The sequence below is a fragment of the Diabrotica virgifera genome, chromosome 4 (assembly GCF_917563875.1).
Source record: "Diabrotica virgifera virgifera chromosome 4, PGI_DIABVI_V3a".
NCBI classification, from domain to species: Eukaryota; Metazoa; Arthropoda; class Insecta; order Coleoptera; family Chrysomelidae; genus Diabrotica; species Diabrotica virgifera.
In genome coordinates, this window is record NC_065446.1 from 193,286,027 (window position 1) to 193,304,780 (window position 18,754).

General features: G+C 33.8%; 1 protein-coding gene and 1 long non-coding RNA gene across 2 annotated transcripts; both read left to right on the top strand.

The window, feature by feature from the left end:
* The first annotated feature begins 1,563 nt into the window (after positions 1–1,563).
* On the top strand, positions 1,564–5,783 carry LOC126884051 (uncharacterized). Its single transcript, XM_050649841.1, has 2 exons — positions 1,564–1,963; positions 2,452–5,783. The coding sequence occupies exon 2, from the start codon at positions 4,333–4,335 to the stop codon at positions 5,734–5,736; it is 1,404 nt and encodes a 467-aa protein (XP_050505798.1). The 5' UTR covers positions 1,564–1,963; positions 2,452–4,332; the 3' UTR covers positions 5,737–5,783.
* Positions 5,784–9,822: 4,039 nt separating this feature from the next.
* LOC126884052 (uncharacterized) lies at positions 9,823–13,005 on the top strand. The gene is made up of 2 exons (XR_007697816.1): positions 9,823–11,687; positions 12,175–13,005. It is a non-coding gene; the product is annotated as an uncharacterized LOC126884052 (long non-coding RNA).
* Positions 13,006–18,754: the final 5,749 nt, after the last annotated feature.

Genomic DNA, 18,754 nt, shown 5'->3' on the forward strand with positions numbered 1-18,754 from the left:
GGGACTTTATAAAGGGAATAAATCAAAAGAGAGTAAATTGTTTCAGAATACGGAGAAATGGACAATGAAAAATAATTAACAGATCTTTATTACTAATTAAATTTACGCTTACTATCCACTTATACTTAAAATAAGTATTCTTCGATATTGTTTTATAAAATATAAAGATTCGACAAAAAGAAGAACTTAAACAAAATTACCTACTTTTTATTTACGCCCAATATTCTTTTTGTTTGACTAAAATAAATTTCTTCCAATTTCAGAAATTTCTTATTCCATCATTTAAAAGCAGGAACGTGCTTAATACGCCGGCGACAAAACTGAATTTAAAAAGCATTGAACTGCATTAACTTCTTTATTCTCTGTTCTTTCATTTATAACCGACCTTTTCGTGTTTAGGCCAGTAGAAGATATTTGCTTTCGCAACTGAAAGCTAAGGCGAAGCGTGTCGCCATTAGCATTTCAGTATAATGGAGTCAGCTTTGAAAGTTAAATGCATAAACTTTTCCTTAGTTAAACATTTCATCAAAGTGCTGAACCAGCATTTTCACAAATATAATAAAATTTTGAAATGTTTGATAAAATTGCTTTTTGTGTGAAAATTTTTTATTTTCAAGTAATATTAATTATCATAAATTAAAATTATTAAAAATGTTCATTACTTAAGGCCATCGGTACATATTTCGCAAATATTTTACGGCTATCCCTACTTTTTCTGTCTTTACACGGCAAGTTACGTGTAGTAAAGTTCTCACTGGTATGGATATCTAAACAATGCTTGACAATGTCATCATCAATTTTAAAGGGATGGCTTTTGAATGTTCTTGGATAACTGTTACTTGTATAATGGCAAATTATTAATTCAGTTAATAAATATGATAATTTTTTCACTAATTATATATTCAGTGATTGTAATAATTTATATACTGTACAACAAAATCTAACACGCAATCAAGAAAAGAGAAAAAGTGTTAAAGTGATTTTTTTATAACATATGGTTACTATGGAACGCTTACAAGTTTGAACATCTTTAGCAACAAAATACACACAACGCAAAAGTCTAGGGATATTTTTATAAATAGACGTATTTTGTTTATCTGTAATCAACTTAAAAAAAGTAATACAAAATTTGTAGTTTAAATTGTTGTTTAATATGTCAAAAACCATAAATTGCAAAAAAAACAGAAAATTGGAGCAAAAAAAAATATATTGCAAATCACCCATATTTCACATACCACCATAAAATGTCAAAAATACGAAATATAAACTTAAAATAAAGTATGGCCACCACGTTGGTTTATCACAGCTCTACATCTACTGTTCATGCTCCGAATCACATTGTTAATGTCTGCTTGAGGTAGTGGTGTCCATTGTTCTCTCAGAAGCTTTTTTAATTGAAACTCATTGTAGATATTGCCGATATGTGGAGTAATTCTTCGTTGGAGCATGTCCCATACATGCTCAATAGGATTCAAGTCCGGTGATTGTGCTGGCCACGGCAATACATCAATACCCTCGTTATGTAACGATGAGTGATACTCATCGTCACTTTATAATATGCATTTCAAAATATTTATTAGGAAAAGCAACTCCCAATAAGTATACCACCAAATATACTTCAGCGTGTAGTAGGTATTGCCTAGATTTTTACTATTTGGATGATGTTTGTAACTTTTGGGGAAATTCAAGTTTTATAAGTTGGTTCGCCTGGCGATGCCGGCATCCGGCTGGCGTGTTGGTCATTTCGGCAACCGCAGCGGTCCGGCACTTAGTTTTCGGCTTTTGATAAGGCAACAGTTCAATCTCCGCCGGTGGCCATTGCATAAGAAATAGAAATTTGGTTGACATATTAATTTATAAGAAGAGTAATTTACGTTGGAGGAAGTTTTGTTTTGGTTTTGTAGTGTGGAGTGTTTCAAGAGAAGAGTTTTTATTTTTCAACTCCGTTTTTGGAAAGCAATGGGTATGTATGAATGTCACATAGCTATGGTTTTTCATTTCTTTTCCGTGAAAAAAAAAAGGTAACTGTCTAAATCATTTCTAATACCATGTTTAGATTAGATTGAAAACATTGCTATTCTTCAGTTATCACAGTTTCAATATCTACTTCTAATCTACGTTCTACAGATCAAAAAAATTCCAAGAATTACATTTTCACTCCACAAGTTTGAAATCAATGATAAGCTAATTCTCTCCTTTAAATAACTCCAGAGTGTAATCTTTGATTGCAAGATCCCCATTTACTTGTCTAAATACTTTCTTATATTCGTTTAAAAAGCTGTTTCCATTCAAGGATAATCAAGGTCAATGAACTTTAAGCATGGACATCAAACTTCAATTTTTACTTAGATTTTTTCTCTGTCAAGTTCTGATAAGGTGATACACCTTTTTGTAGAGGCCCTGTTTCATATATGCTCAAGGCCAACCAGCTGATCAAGGTTTGTTTTTTAGCCACTGGTGGAGAAGGAGAAGTAGAAGATTAAGTCAAGTCACAGCTTTTGTTTTTTTGGAAATGGAATAAAATAATTTTGGGAAATTTTGGGCGATTTTGTTACTTTTATGGAATATATGTTGATTTGCCAGTCATAGAAGCGTACCTCCTTGTGGATGACAGTACCCCCCAGGTTTGGGGAAGATTGGAGGATAACTTGGATCTCCAACCATTCATCTAGCAGGATTTTGGAGAAGAAACCAGCTCTCACTTGTAGAAGCAACAGGTTTTATAGTAAAATTTACGTTTTCAAATTTTGTTCAATAATATCTTTCAACTTTAATAGTTTTAATAACTTTGAAATAAATAACCTTAATAATAATATAAACTCACTTTGCTAAAATTTAATAACTGTCTAATATTTAATATTTTTCAACAAATTTTACCTTTCACCGCTCACATCATTCATTTAAAATAATCTGAAGGTTATAAATCATCGTGTAAAGGTGTTGTATACAATATCTAGGTGTTTATTCCCTTATTTCATAACCTTTATTTCAGTTATTAGATATTGTACTCAGGTTTATCGCTTTAGGTCAGATACGGAATTGTCAGCCAATATTGTGATCAATATCAATATAATATTTTTGTTTAGGTAAATAACTTGTAATTTCAAATAACTGTCTTGGTATAATTAATTAAATTTTTGTGTTTTATTTTTTTCTGTAAATCTCAGTGTCGACAGGAGCGTATCCTTCTAGTACGACAGGTACTAGTTAGCTAGTGTATAAATTTGTATATATAGGGGTTATAGGTATTTTTTTTTCATTAAATTGGTTGGTTGTACATACTTATATGTTTTATTATCCTACCTTTTAATAGTATTAGTTAGGTACAGCAATATAGGTCACGTGGAGAGCAATATATTCTATTCTTTCCTGGCGCTCAACACTACTTCTGAATATCTTCTTGGTCAATAGTTCTTTTCTTGTCATTACTCCTTATATTAATTTATTTTCTTTATCATTCAAGTATTTCAGTAGGTACCGTCTTACTAGGGCATGCAAATACGGCCTGATCCTTCCCTGAGCCCTACTGTTTAGTCTCTTCAATTTCCAGCTAGCCTATTTTGAGGAAACTTCCATAAATAAGTAATTACCCTTTAAAGCAATATCTATTCTGCCACAACACAACCTCGTTTCGTTACAATTGGCGCTCGCCAACGTGGAGCCCAGTTTTCAGTAAGACAGTACCTTTTATTTTGTTGCTTATTGTAAATTTTTCTAGTAAGTATCTTTCTGGTCCATTGTTGTATATTTTGTAAGTATATAGAGATATTTTTGGTTTCTTTTTTGTACGTTACTTGAAACAATAAACTAGTGCACTTATATTGCTGTATTGGTACTATTTTAATTTATTTAAAATAATAATTGTAAATCTTGAGTAGGATAATATTTGAATAGGTATATTGGTTGACATTTCGGTCTGGTCGGTTTGGTGATACCTGGATATTTATTTTGAAAAATTTTGAATGATTTATTTTTTTTTGATATCTAGGTACATTACTACTTTTGATTTAGGTGCAGCCGTAATATACTTTAGTTTTGCTAAGTTATTGCACTCTATACCTATATATAACTTATAAAGATTTCATTTTTTTTACATATACATTTTCACTTAAAACATTTATTTAAATTATTTTAAATATCTACCCCAAATATATATCTCGGTTATATTTGGTTTGTCGGTTTATTCGTTCATTAGTTTAGCAGCTCGTTTAGTAGATTGTCGGTTAATTGGTCGTTAGTTTGTTGGATCGGGTTCGGTTTGTCGTTGTTGGGTTGGGTTCGGTTTGTCGTTGTTGGGTTGGGTTTATTGTTACTAATTCTTTCCCTATCACCATGTGTACCTTTCAGCCAGAACATTTGTTAGTTAGGGAGTTGGACTATGAGCTGAGGATAAGGGAAATAGAGGTTGAAGAAGCCGCTAAATGTGATAGAAAACGCAGTCTATTGCGTGGTGCTCTTAAACAGGAGCAAGGAAACAGGAGTTTCCGTCAAATTTCAGCTGCAGCTATTCCTTTCCTGGAACAACAACAGGGAATAAATGAGACCATCGAGGATCTTACTCAAAAGATATCCACTTTTAGAGGGACTGTCCATGATAGCATGTATTCTAGGTACATTTCACGTCTTGCTCATATCTCTGGTCGTGTCCACTTACTATGTTGCTCAGATGAGGAGCAACAACTTTACAAACGCTCTATGTCCATTAAGATTCTCAGTCTAGAAGGTGAACTCGATTCTCGAGTAAATCCTATAGCCACGTCCACCCCTGTTTCTTCGGTTCAAGCCGCTAATTCCTTATTACATCCCAAGCCTGTTCAGGTACATAAATGGGGAGTTTCGTTTTCTGGTGAAGGTCACTATGACCAAGTTATTTCATTTTTGGATAGGGTGGAATGTCTTCGGATTTCAAGAGGTGTGAGTGAGGAGGATCTTTTTGCAGCTTCTGCTGAATTATTTACAGGCCATGCTTTTACGTGGTTTATGAACAACCGTGGTAGCTTTACCACTTGGACTGGTTTGGCTCAGAAACTAAAATCCGATTTTCTGCCTTATTCTTTCCAAACTGATCTCTTAGACGAAATCAAGAACCGCAAGCAGAAACCGGGAGAATCAGTGACTATGTTTATTAACACTATGTTGGGTATGTGTAGTCGTTTAGATACTCCTTTAACAGAGAATGCAAAAATTAAGATAATTCTAAAATGTTTGCTACCTTTTTACCATGCCCAATTGGCACTTGTTGATATAGCCACTATCGAAGACCTGACAGATAAGTGTAAACGGTTAGAAGAAACTCTATCCTGGTCTTTTCATCCTCCTACAACATCTAATCCTGGTGCTGGATTTACCTCTCACTCCTCGAGAAATCGTTCTTGGCAATCTAGACCCCATACACCGAATGTGTCTGTGACTACTTCTTCTTTTTCTTGCTGGAATTGTCGGGAAGCTAATCACGCATTTCGTGATTGTACCAGACCCCAAACGCGGATTTTTTGCCACGGTTGTGGTAGAGACAACACATTAAAACGTAACTGTTTTAAGTGTTCGGGAAACGAGCATGCAGAGGCTCGTACCCTGAGCGTTCCTCAAACAGCAGCCCCATCAGGGAATATGACCGCAGCTGTAGACGAAGCTTCAGGTCCAATACCTGCCAGCAGCTCGAACACACCCTCTCAGGAAGGAAGAAACACTTCCAACCGGAGGCCAGCACGCAAACCGAAATCAGGGAAAAAGTAATTGTTAGTAACACTTCAGTTGACTCGTACAGTTCGCTTGATCGTAGATTATCCCCTCCAGTCTTAACCTGGAATTTTAGTAATAAGCATAATCAAGACAAGGAAACAGTTCCAAATTCTATACCAGGTTGTACGTTTGTAAATAATAATAATATGTCTATGTTAATACCAGATAATTTTGAAAATAAATCAGATATTTTGGATTTTGATATAAATTCGTTATTAGTTAGGAAACATAATGATAACCGACCTTATCTTGAAATTGAAATTTTAGGACAATCTTGTTTAGCTCTATTAGATAGTGGTTCTAACATTTCTTTAATAGGTTTGAATTCGCTGAAATTGTTAGAAAACACGGATATTAATGTTATGCCTATTTCTTCTCTGCAAGTCTCTACTGCGGATGGTGCTATCCAGTCAATTACAGGTAAATTTGACACAGAAATCGTAGTTGCCAATATTCGGAAAATGATTACATTTTATGTTATCCCTTCAATTAAAAATTCTATAATTCTTGGCATGGATTTCTTAAATGCATTTAATAGTACATTAAACTGTTCAGATTTTTCGTTGTTTATATCTTCCTTTAATGTCGCAACTGTAAGTGCCATTCGTGAGTTCTCTAGTTTGTCTAGCTTAGAACAAAACCAGTTAGAGAATATTATCTCTAAATTTTCTTCTATATCTTCCAAAGATAAATTAGGCCGTACACATTTAATATCTCATACTATCGAAGTGAACACTTCAACTCCGTTTAGACAATATCAATATCCCATACCTCAGGCATGGCAAGCAGATTTAGGGAAAGAAATTGATACGATGCTCTCTCTAAACATTATCGAACATTCGAATTCTTCTTATTGTTCGCCGTTATGGATGACAAAGAAGAAGGATGGATCATTCCGAGTATGCTTCGATGGTCGCAAACTTAATAGTATCACTACTAATCGAGATGCTTATCCCATCCCTCGGATAGATATAATTCTGAGCAAACTTCAGAATGCCAAATATATCTCTTCGATCGATTTATCCAAAGCCTTCTTACAAATTCCGTTAAGCGAAGAGAGTAAGAAGTATACTGCTTTCGCTGTCAGTGGTAAAGGGTTATTTCAATTTGTCACAATGCCTTTCGGTCTAGTTTCAGCTCCGCAAACAATGTGTCGTTTAATGGACTTGGTTATTGGTCCCCAACTCGAACCATTCGTATTCTATTATTTAGATGACATCATAGTTGTTACTCCTGATTTTTCTTCACATATTGAAATATTGGAGAAATTATTTTCACGCCTTAAAGAGGCTAATCTCACTGTTAATTTAGAGAAATGTAATTTTTGTCGTCCTAATTTGAAATTTCTAGGATATGTTGTTGATCATCAAGGTTTGAGAACAGACCCTGATAAAGTAACCGCTATTAAGGACTTCCCCATTCCTAAAACTACTACACAATTACGTAGGATCTTGGGCATGTGTGGTTACTATCGTCGATTTGTGCCTTCTTATTCTACTTTATTATCACCCCTTACTGACCTCCTTAAGAATAGAAAAAAGGGCCAGACTATCACCTGGACTCCTGAAGCCGATGATGCTTTTCATCGCATTAAGGAAGCTCTTACCAGTGCTCCGGTCATGACTTCACCTGATTTCAGTGAACACTTCTATCTCATGACAGATTGTTCAAATACCGCTTCAGGTGGTGTACTCTTTCAGATGAAAGATGGTTCTGAACACCCCATAGCCTATACTAGTAAGAAGCTTAATAAGGCTCAGAAAAATTACTCCACTACAGAGCGTGAACTCCTTGCTATTATTCATGGCTTGGAGGCTTTCCGTTACTATTTAGAAGGTCGTAAGTGCACCCTTATTACTGACCACAGTTCATTATTGTGGATGCATTCTATGCGTAACCCCTCCCAACGTTTGTCTCGATGGATTTGTAAGTTGTCAGCCTTTGATTATAATATCGTCCATCGTAAAGCAAATGGTGTTGTAGTAGCTGATGCTTTGTCTCGAACATTTGATGTCAATCTTCTTGACTTATCCACTTTAGTTCCGGATGCATGGTATCAGAAAATGTTGGAAAAAGTTACTCAAACACCTGATCAGTATCCTGATTTTAAAGTAGAAAATAATATCCTTTATAAGCATGTCGTTAGTTCAGTGGAAGCTTTGTCTAATATGTCTGATTGGAAGATTGTTGTCCCAACAGCAAACCGGGATGAAATTCTTCGTACATTTCATGATAATGTGACATCTGGTCATTTTGGTTCTTATAAAACATTTAGTAGGATAGCAGAATTATATTATTGGCCTGGCATGCGCAACTATATTAAGAAATATATATCTAGATGCAAAGTTTGTGCTACTTGCAAGCCAAGTACTATGCCACAAGCTGGATTAATGGGTACTTTTAGGAACATTGACTTCCCATGGCAGATGATATCCATGGATCTGATTGGACCATATCCTCGTAGCTACAATGGCTATACCTATTGTTTGGTGGTTGTGGACTACTTTACAAAATTTCCACTAGTTTTTCCTCTTCGGAATGCCACTGTCCCTGCCATTGTGAAATATTTGGAGGAACAAGTCTTTTTGTTGTTTGGTGTTCCCCAAATTGTGTCTTGTGACAATGGTCCTCAATTTGTGTCTAAGGCTTTTCCGCAAGCTAATCATAGTGAGCGAGTGAACCGCAGTATTGTAACAGCCCTTAGATCATACACATATCCAGATCACAGAGCTTGGGACCAGTATATTCACTCAATAGCTCAAGCCATAAGAACTTCGGTCCATGAAGTTACTCAATGTTCTCCAGCTTATTTAAATTTTGGTAGAAATATTGCTTTGTCTGGTGATTATTTTGGTTTAATTTCAGACAATTCCACAAATCTCCCTCAGATCTCTGAGAAGCTTCATCGTTTAGATGATATTCAGACTTTGCCTCCAATATTTGCAGACATCAGGAAGAAGTTAAAATCTTCTTACCTTAAGTCACAGAGTCAATACAATTTGAGGAAAAGAGATTTGCGATTCTTTGTTGGTGATCGGGTATTAAAACGTAATTTTGTTAAGTCAAGTAAAGGTGATGCTATTTCTGCCAAATTTTGTCAGAAATATGTCCCATGTGTTGTCAGTAAAGTAATCTCTCCTTTAATATATGAATTAAAAGATAGTTCGTCCAACAAGAAACTTGGTCGATTTCACATAAAGGACTTACTACCAGATAATACTGTCAACGACTTAGCATCTTCGTCATCAGAAGAAGAAGATTAACTTAACAGTTTTGATCAAGTTAATTCCTCTTTCTAAATTTCAGAAATACTCGATTGTTCAATGAATAGGTTAATGCTTGGATTTTGATTTTAGTCACCGGATAGGGACTCTATGTTTTATCTATTATAGTAATCTTTCTAGCTTTCCATATTCTATGTATCTGAGATGTCATTAGATTATTATTGAGATTTAGCTTAGTTTGGCTTAATATTGAACTGGTATGGAACTGTTAACACCTTGTATGTGATTATGCTTATATATGTCATCACTTGTATATTAGTGTATCTGCATAATAGGTTTAGATTAGGATTATCTCGTTTTGTATTTGATTTTGTAGTTTCTACTGGAAAGTTATTTCAATGCTTAGCATGATTCCTTGGTACATTAGCTTGTTTTTGTCTAAAGAAGTCATTGTGATATTTGTTTGGGTAAATGCAATTTTAGTATACAGTGTGATTCAAAAGTTATACTGCATGTGTCCAAATTTTGATAAAGTTAATTGAGATTAAATTTATGATAAACACTATGAAACCATTTCATTATTTATTGGAGTGAACATTTCTGAGGAAAGTGGTTTGCCTAGCTTGGCTATGCAAATACGTGGGTTCGAGACTTGTTGCTTATCGACTGTGCACCTGATAGGAAGCAGATTTCATTGCTCAGAGTTGCCTAGTTCCAAGCCTACCTCAATTAGCTCAGATGCTGAATCTTTATGATAGAATGTTTAATCATCATTTTAATCATGTATTGGGCATTCTTATTTGATTTTCAGTTTACATTCATTCTGAAGAGACTTAGTCTTAACTTGTATGTTTTTCTATTCTTAAGTTTACTATTTTATTATTCTGATAATGATGGTAACTTCTTTGATATATTGAAATATTGTAGCTTTTGTATTCACCGGGGGATTATTTTGTTCAAGCATCATCTTTCCGAGGAACTAAATTTTTTCTGGTTCATATGTACCTTAGGGTCAGGATCAATATCCTGTTCTTTGTGAGTAACTAGGGAACATTTTCTTAATCTGCAGTTTCTTTAGAAATTGATTTACTTGTTCTCTAGTATTTACATAATTGGTTTTATTTATAAGAGTTATTAATATGTGACTTCTTGAATTCTTTCATGAGAGATGACTTCGAAATATTGGTTAGCTTCTTCTGGCCATTCTTATCAATCTGTTGTAGCTATAGCTATAGTTAGAGAGTCCCAGAGTAAGCTGACTTCTGTTAGGTCAACTATTCAATTAGTCACCCTTAGATAGATCTTCTATTGAATCTGATACAAATCTGATGATCAGTTGAGTTAGGGTCATGGTAACAAATATGTAATCATTATTAGCACATTTAGCGCTAAGTTGTAGCATTGCTCAATTAAATCTGCCTGATTGTTCCACCTTGGATATGCTTCCCTATAAATCTGTTGTCCACTGTCGGATCAATTTAGGATAAACGTCTTGCTACAATAAATTTTCCCCTTTCTTGTTAATGACTCTTATATGTAGGTTAGGTTATCAGGTCTATTTTTTTTTGCATGTTGAGAATTGGCTACGAAATTTTTACTGATTGTTCACTTTTGATATGCTCTATTTAAATCTGTTGTCCATCGATAGAACAATTTGTACTACTCGTGCCATTCGACATTTTTGTAGTAGAATTTATCTGAATTATGAAATTTAGCAAAGGGTTATAATAGACCTTAACTAAGTATGTTGGTACCATATGAGATATATCGGGCATTAATTCATCTCCATTTACATGACTCATAATTTGCGGTTAGGTATGATCGATCGAGTCAGCTGTAAGTGTGAGTAAGTTAGTCGTCGTATAGGTTATATTGAGTTTGTATTCGAATATTGTTGTTATGGTGTTCTTGTTGACTATAATTTGGGGTTTTATTTAAATCTACTAAATCAACTTGAACACAATTTGGTCTTTTTGGTATGTGTCACAGAGGACTGGTACTATGAGTTTGGACGGTGTCCAACGATAGGTTAGTTTATAGTAGTGTAGTATTCATAGGTTCTTGATATATTTTAGATATTTGTTTTCTTCACGGCTGTGTTGGAACCCACAGCGTGTGATTTTTCTCTGTGGATATTTGTATGGAGTATCTATATGGGTATATATATGTGTGTATATATATGTATATATATGTATGTGTGTGTGTATATATATATGTGTATATAATAAAAAAAAAATTGTTCATAAGATCAATTTTTTTTCTTACAAGTAATGGGGGAATGTAACGATGAGTGATACTCATCGTCACTTTATAATATGCATTTCAAAATATTTATTAGGAAAAGCAACTCCCAATAAGTATACCACCAAATATACTTCAGCGTGTAGTAGGTATTGCCTAGATTTTTACTATTTGGATGATGTTTGTAACTTTTGGGGAAATTCAAGTTTTATAAGTTGGTTCGCCTGGCGATGCCGGCATCCGGCTGGCGTGTTGGTCATTTCGGCAACCGCAGCGGTCCGGCACTTAGTTTTCGGCTTTTGATAAGGCAACAGTTCAATCTCCGCCGGTGGCCATTGCATAAGAAATAGAAATTTGGTTGACATATTAATTTATAAGAAGAGTAATTTACGTTGGAGGAAGTTTTGTTTTGGTTTTGTAGTGTGGAGTGTTTCAAGAGAAGAGTTTTTATTTTTCAACTCCGTTTTTGGAAAGCAATGGGTATGTATGAATGTCACATAGCTATGTTTTTCATTTCTTTTCCGTGAAAAAAAAAAGGTAACTGTCTAAATCATTTCTAATACCATGTTTAGATTAGATTGAAAACATTGCTATTCTTCAGTTATCACAGTTTCAATATCTACTTCTAATCTACGTTCTACAGATCAAAAAAATTCCAAGAATTACATTTTCACTCCACAAGTTTGAAATCAATGATAAGCTAATTCTCTCCTTTAAATAACTCCAGAGTGTAATCTTTGATTGCAAGATCCCCATTTACTTGTCTAAATACTTTCTTATATTCGTTTAAAAAGCTGTTTCCATTCAAGGATAATCAAGGTCAATGAACTTTAAGCATGGACATCAAACTTCAATTTTTACTTAGATTTTTTCTCTGTCAAGTTCTGATAAGGTGATACACCTTTTTGTAGAGGCCCTGTTTCATATATGCTCAAGGCCAACCAGCTGATCAAGGTTTGTTTTTTAGCCACTGGTGGAGAAGGAGAAGTAGAAGATTAAGTCAAGTCACAGCTTTTGTTTTTTTGGAAATGGAATAAAATAATTTTGGGAAATTTTGGGCGATTTTGTTACTTTTATGGAATATGTGTTGATTTGCCAGTCATAGAAGCGTACCTCCTTGTGGATGACAGTACCCCCCAGGTTTGGGGAAGATTGGAGGATAACTTGGATCTCCAACCATTCATCTAGCAGGATTTTGGAGAAGAAACCAGCTCTCACTTGTAGAAGCAACAGGTTTTATAGTAAAATTTACGTTTTCAAATTTTGTTCAATAATATCTTTCAACTTTAATAGTTTTAATAACTTTGAAATAAATAACCTTAATAATAATATAAACTCACTTTGCTAAAATTTAATAACTGTCTAATATTTAATATTTTTCAACAAATTTTACCTTTCACCGCTCACATCATTCATTTAAAATAATCTGAAGGTTATAAATCATCGTGTAAAGGTGTTGTATACAATATCTAGGTGTTTATTCCCTTATTTCATAACCTTTATTTCAGTTATTAGATATTGTACTCAGGTTTATCGCTTTAGGTCAGATACGGAATTGTCAGCCAATATTGTGATCAATATCAATATAATATTTTTGTTTAGGTAAATAACTTGTAATTTCAAATAACTGTCTTGGTATAATTAATTAAATTTTTGTGTTTTATTTTTTTCTGTAAATCTCAGTGTCGACAGGAGCGTATCCTTCTAGTACGACAGGTACTAGTTAGCTAGTGTATAAATTTGTATATATAGGGGTTATAGGTATTTTTTTTTTCATTAAATTGGTTGGTTGTACATACTTATATGTTTTATTATCCTACCTTTTAATAGTATTAGTTAGGTACAGCAATATAGGTCACGTGGAGAGCAATATATTCTATTCTTTCCTGGCGCTCAACACTACTTCTGAATATCTTCTTGGTCAATAGTTCTTTTCTTGTCATTACTCCTTATATTAATTTATTTTCTTTATCATTCAAGTATTTCAGTAGGTACCGTCTTACTAGGGCATGCAAATACGGCCTGATCCTTCCCTGAGCCCTACTGTTTAGTCTCTTCAATTTCCAGCTAGCCTATTTTGAGGAAACTTCCATAAATAAGTAATTACCCTTTAAAGCAATATCTATTCTGCCACAACACAACCTCGTTTCGTTACAGTTATCCAACCAGTTTGTTACAATATGCGCAACATGTGATCGAGCGTTATCATGCATAAATTAAAAATTTTCTCCAACAGCAGCAGCAAACGGGCGCACAACAGGTTCAAGAATAGTGTCCAAATATTGCTGACTTATGAGAAAGCCACGTGGGAAAATGCGGTCAGTTCTTCCGTCAATCATGATTCCGCCCCATACCATTAATGTATCACCTCTGTATGCATACACTTCTTGAAGATGTCGTAATCGTTCTCCATTTCCGGGTCTTCTCCAAACTCTTGTCCGACGAGAATCTGGATGAAATCCATATCTAGACTCGTCACTAAACAAAACTGTGGCCCAGTCATTGTCAGTCCAATTCTGAAACTCTTGACACCAGGTTAATCTTGCAGCGCGATTGCCTCTATATAGAGGTGGACATCTCAGTGGTCGCCGACTACGAAGATTGGCTTCATGGAGACGATTCCTCACAGCACTGCGGCTAATTGTTACATTATGTGTAAGCTGTAATTCATTAACCAGCTCGGGTGCTGTAATTGTTGACTGCCTTCTGGCATTTAAAATTAAATATCGGTCTTGAGCCACGGTTGTATAGCGACCACGTCCTGGATGTTGCTCGGCTGGACTCCCAGTGTCTCTAAACCGACGCCACAAACGACTTACGACGCTTTTGGAGACACCCAGCTGGTCAGCAACTTGAGTTTGTCGCATACCAGCTTGAAGGAGGCCCACGGCTCTATTCATCTCGTCCAACGTTAAATGTTGTCGTTGCATGGTAAAAAGACAATATCTTTAACTCACCTATTAAGCAAGAATGGTATAAAGTGACTAAAATTAAAATAAACGAAACAAAAAAAGGTCGATTTTTTTGTCCCTTATAAAAACATTCTAAAACACGTATTGCTATCAGTTTTACAATTTTTTTTTTATAAGAAATGAGTGTCTGTATCAACAATTATAGTACAAGCAAATTTATATGGGCATGAAATTTCTGTCATTGGTATTGTCAAATTATTAAAATATCCTTACACTTTGCGTTGTGTGTACTTGGATCACAGAATATAACCTGGTAAATTCTCTACTTGGATCGTCCATAAATAACAAACAATTAACTTTTTATTAAGTTCACGTCTTAAATCAATTATTAGTCAAATACACTATCAATATTATTTAATCAACAACTTAAAATATTCCCGATGCCATGTCAAATATTTTAAAATTGTCACTGTCTTGTCATCATATTCTATTTGACTCAGTACGTTGTATGACAAAGATAGCAAATGTTCGATTTGGAAAATGTCACCACGGACATGGTGTCCATTTTTTTCAAATCGTAATAATGAAAAACTAAATTATTATAGATGGCCGAAAATCCCCTAGGATAAATAAAATGTCTCTTCTGAACCAGATATTTGAAATTAAAAATCACCGCTGTAACTTATTAAAATAACCATTAGAGAAGAGCCGTAACCCATCCCCCTAATACATACCATAATTTTTTTTAATGGCTTTGGCAGAGCCAATTAGCCAGACTTGTTTGTGATTGATTGCAGATTCATAGTCATAAATTTCTTATTTCATAACATAAGTACATACTACAATATTATTTTTAGATACATAGGTACATTGTGTTGCTTTTTTTTATTTTGCTTTTTTAATTATTTTACTGTTTTTTAATATAAATTTTAATTTGTGCTATACACTTTTTTTACTTCCTTTTTTTTATTTTTCTTTTTTATTTTTGTTTAATTTTTTTATTTTTTTGTTATTTTATTATTTTACTATGTGTTCTTAATATATTTTTTTTCTTTTTTTTTTCTAATTTTCTCAAACCACATTAACAAATTATGCCTAGTTAGTAGTAGTCGAGTCATTGAAGGATTGAAATGTCGATTATTTTGCAGTAAGACGGATTTTAATGTGGATTGGTGCGTTGGATTCGTGAGAATATCAGGAAATTTTGTGAACTAATTTAATGAATAAGAAATCTCAAATTGCATTTGTGCATAAGAAAAATATATTTCAAAAATGCATTTCGGTAAATAGTGAGAAAAATTGACTCAATTTTCTTACGCGGGAGCTTTTGGGGTCGCTGAAAACGAATATGAGGTCCGCGATAGTATGCAAAATACCTGGTGCCTGCAGCGGGTGTAATAAACGTCTTCGTCTGGAGTATTATGGTAATTTGTTAAATAATTAGTCCAAACTTGTAACTCGGGGGTTTTTGGGGTCGCTGAAAATGAATATGGGGTCGGCGAGAGTGTGCAAAGTGCCTGGTGTATGCAGCGGGTGTAATAAACGTCTTCCTCTGGAGTATTATTGTAATTTATCATATAATTAGTTTAAACTCGTTACTCGGTGGTTTTTGAGGTAATCTATTTTCTTCGATGTAACTGTAGTGATCGAAAAGGGTGGTATTTTTATTATAAATAAACATAAATTTTTATTATTATAATATATTTATGGTTAAAAAAGTTCATTATACAAAATTTATCGCAATTTATATTTAAAATTCATTTTCTTCATCATTATCATCTTCTTCTTCATTATTGCCTTCTTCTCTCGAGCCCAATGCAATATTTGTGCAATCAGAGCCTGCACAATTTTTGCAGGCTAAATTAAAAAATAACCCATGCTTCCTGCACCCGCATGAGTTGCCACAGTCTGACTTACAACTAAAGAATAATAAATTTAAAATATGTGGAGGACCAGATGGCTGAGTCATTCTAACTGGAATTAATACATTATTTTGTAATTCCCATTCCCAATCGGTTGGGTTCATGTTACTGTTTTCTCCATGCAGCCAAATTTGTGTTTGTAAATATAGCCGTTTTAAATGCTGGGTAAATGCATCAACAGATGAAAGAATTTTTCCAATGGCAATCTTTTTATTTTTGACAATAGCCATTAAGTACATTCTGTATCTAGTAATTTTCTCTCAATGCAAAACCACATCATCCACTTGCGCCTTAATTCAAGCTGCTTTAAATGATATAAAATTAGAATTTAGTCGTTGCGATATTTATTTTGAGTGACCCCAAAGACTCCTGAGTAAGTTTGGGCCAATTACTTAACAAATTACCGTAATAGTCCAGAGGAAGACGTTTATTACACCTGCTGCAGGCATCAGGTAGTTTGCACACTTTCGCCGACCTCATATTAATTTCAAAAACCACCGAGTAATCAGTTTAAACCAATTATATGATAAAATACCACAATACTCCAGAGGAAGACGTTTATTACACCCGCTGTAGGCACCAGGTAGTTTGCACACTCTCGCCGACCTCATATTCATTTTCAGCGACCCCAAAAACCCCCCAAGTAATGAGTTTAAGCCAATTATATAATAAATTACCACAATACTCCAGAGGAAGACGTTTATTACACCCGCTGCAGGCACCAGGTAGTTTTCACACTCTCGCCAACCTCTTATTCGTTTTCAGCGACCCAAAAACCCCCCGAGTAAGAAAAATGAGTCAATTTTTTCTACTATTTACCGAAATGCATTTTTGAAATGCATTTTTCTTATGCACAAATGCAATTTGAAATTTCGTATTCATTACATTAGTTCACAAAATTTCCTGACATTCTCACGAATCCAACGCACCAAACTGCATTAAAATCCGTCTTACTGCGCCAAAAATCGACAGTAAGACCTATTTTTGTGCTTCAATGCCTCGACTATAGGTATATATTACATTTACAACTTGTATTTACACAATTTATTATGTTTATAAATGAGATGAAGAATTTACATATCATTTGTAAATATTAAAGTATTAAGGTTTATTGGGAAAAAACATTTTAAATTTTTTAATTCCTTATAAAGGTCGTTTATATTATTTATTTGTTAATGACATTCTAATATGACATGTGCTAGATCTCCGATTTTGTCACAAGTACAATTAGGAGTATCTGACAAGCCGATTCTATGCACGTAAGATGGCGTAAGAGCATGATTGGCTCTCAGCCGTCTTTATAAAATGTCTATTATATTCTGTGTAAAACCATCTTCCTGAGAATATCCTAGAGTTACAATGAGCAAAATTTGAGCCAGTATTACATTCTCTGTAATATATTTGCCAATTATTTTTAAGTTTTTTTCTGTTAAAAGTATCGATATCTGAAACTGGAATTAAATTTTTGTTTATTTTTTCTCCGATCATAATAAGCTCATAATATAATTAAAATTTTAGATTGTGTCTTCTTGTATTTTTGTTTATTATTTTTTTATTACTCTATAATATGACGATATTTTGAGAAGTTTTACTCAATCTTTGTCAACTAGTTATGATGGTTGTTGTGGTAGTTTGTCCCTTAGGTGGAGTTAATTGGCAGGAATACACTGGAACAGTCAGAACTCGTTCGTTTATTCCTTGAACAAATACCATAATATAAGTGTATTCAGTTGATAGATGGTTGCATAGATAGATGGTTACGGAGAATTAGAGCCGAAAAATCATCGTCATAAGTAATATGGAGTTTGACATGTGAAATGTGTCTATTTTATATTGATAATTATGACCTCTTTCAGGCTGGCACTACAGGAAGTAGCAATAAGGGATGAAAGGGGAAAGTTAGTGCAGTCGTTAAAGGTTTTCACCTACTATTTTGTTAAACCCCCATCGATTTGCATGAAAATTGGTGACCAGTTAGAGCATACCTCAAGAAACATAACTGATTTGGTGCCAACTTGCGCCTTTATCCTGGGGGTGGATGCTATCCCTTCTCGGGGGTGAAATCTATTTTATTACAAATAACCCCATTAATCGATAGAGGGACAAATTTTAAGCAGAATTTGTTATATCACGTAAATAAATCAATATTTTTGAGTTTTTAAAGATCAAAGATTTAAATTTTTCGTGAAACAAATGCATGGTGTAAAGAGGTTTTTCATAAATAATTCAAAAATTGTAAGTTTTAAAAAAATAGTTATAATTACCAAAATTAAAGATAATAAAAAATTGAATATATTCTTTACGTGAAAGACTTTTAGAATTAATTAAAAGAGAGTTATAATTGATTGAATTTATATTTTTTAAATAACGAGAAAACGATGCATTTTATAAAATATACCTACTAAACACTTATCAAAGTATATTCTCTCAAGAATACCTATCAAGTGAGCTCCAGATGAAGTTGATAACCTCAATTCTAAGCAAGTGATGATGAAAATAAGAGAACTCTTTCGAATTTTTTAGGAAAGAGTGAAAATTAAAACATACCATATTTATATATTATTTTGAAATTAGTTAACAGAATAATTTTCAAATGAATTTCGGGAATGAAGTTAGGATTAAAATTTAATAATTAAATTATCAAATTCGTTTTAGAGAACGTGTATGTATCGATCTGTAAATTGGTGCCGTAATTTGTAATTATTACTGTAAA

Excerpts from the sequence above, each read along its gene's own strand:
- LOC126884051 (XM_050649841.1), top strand. The coding sequence starts at position 4,333 with ATGTGTACCTTTCAGCCAGAACATTTGTTAGTTAGGGAGTTGGACTAT.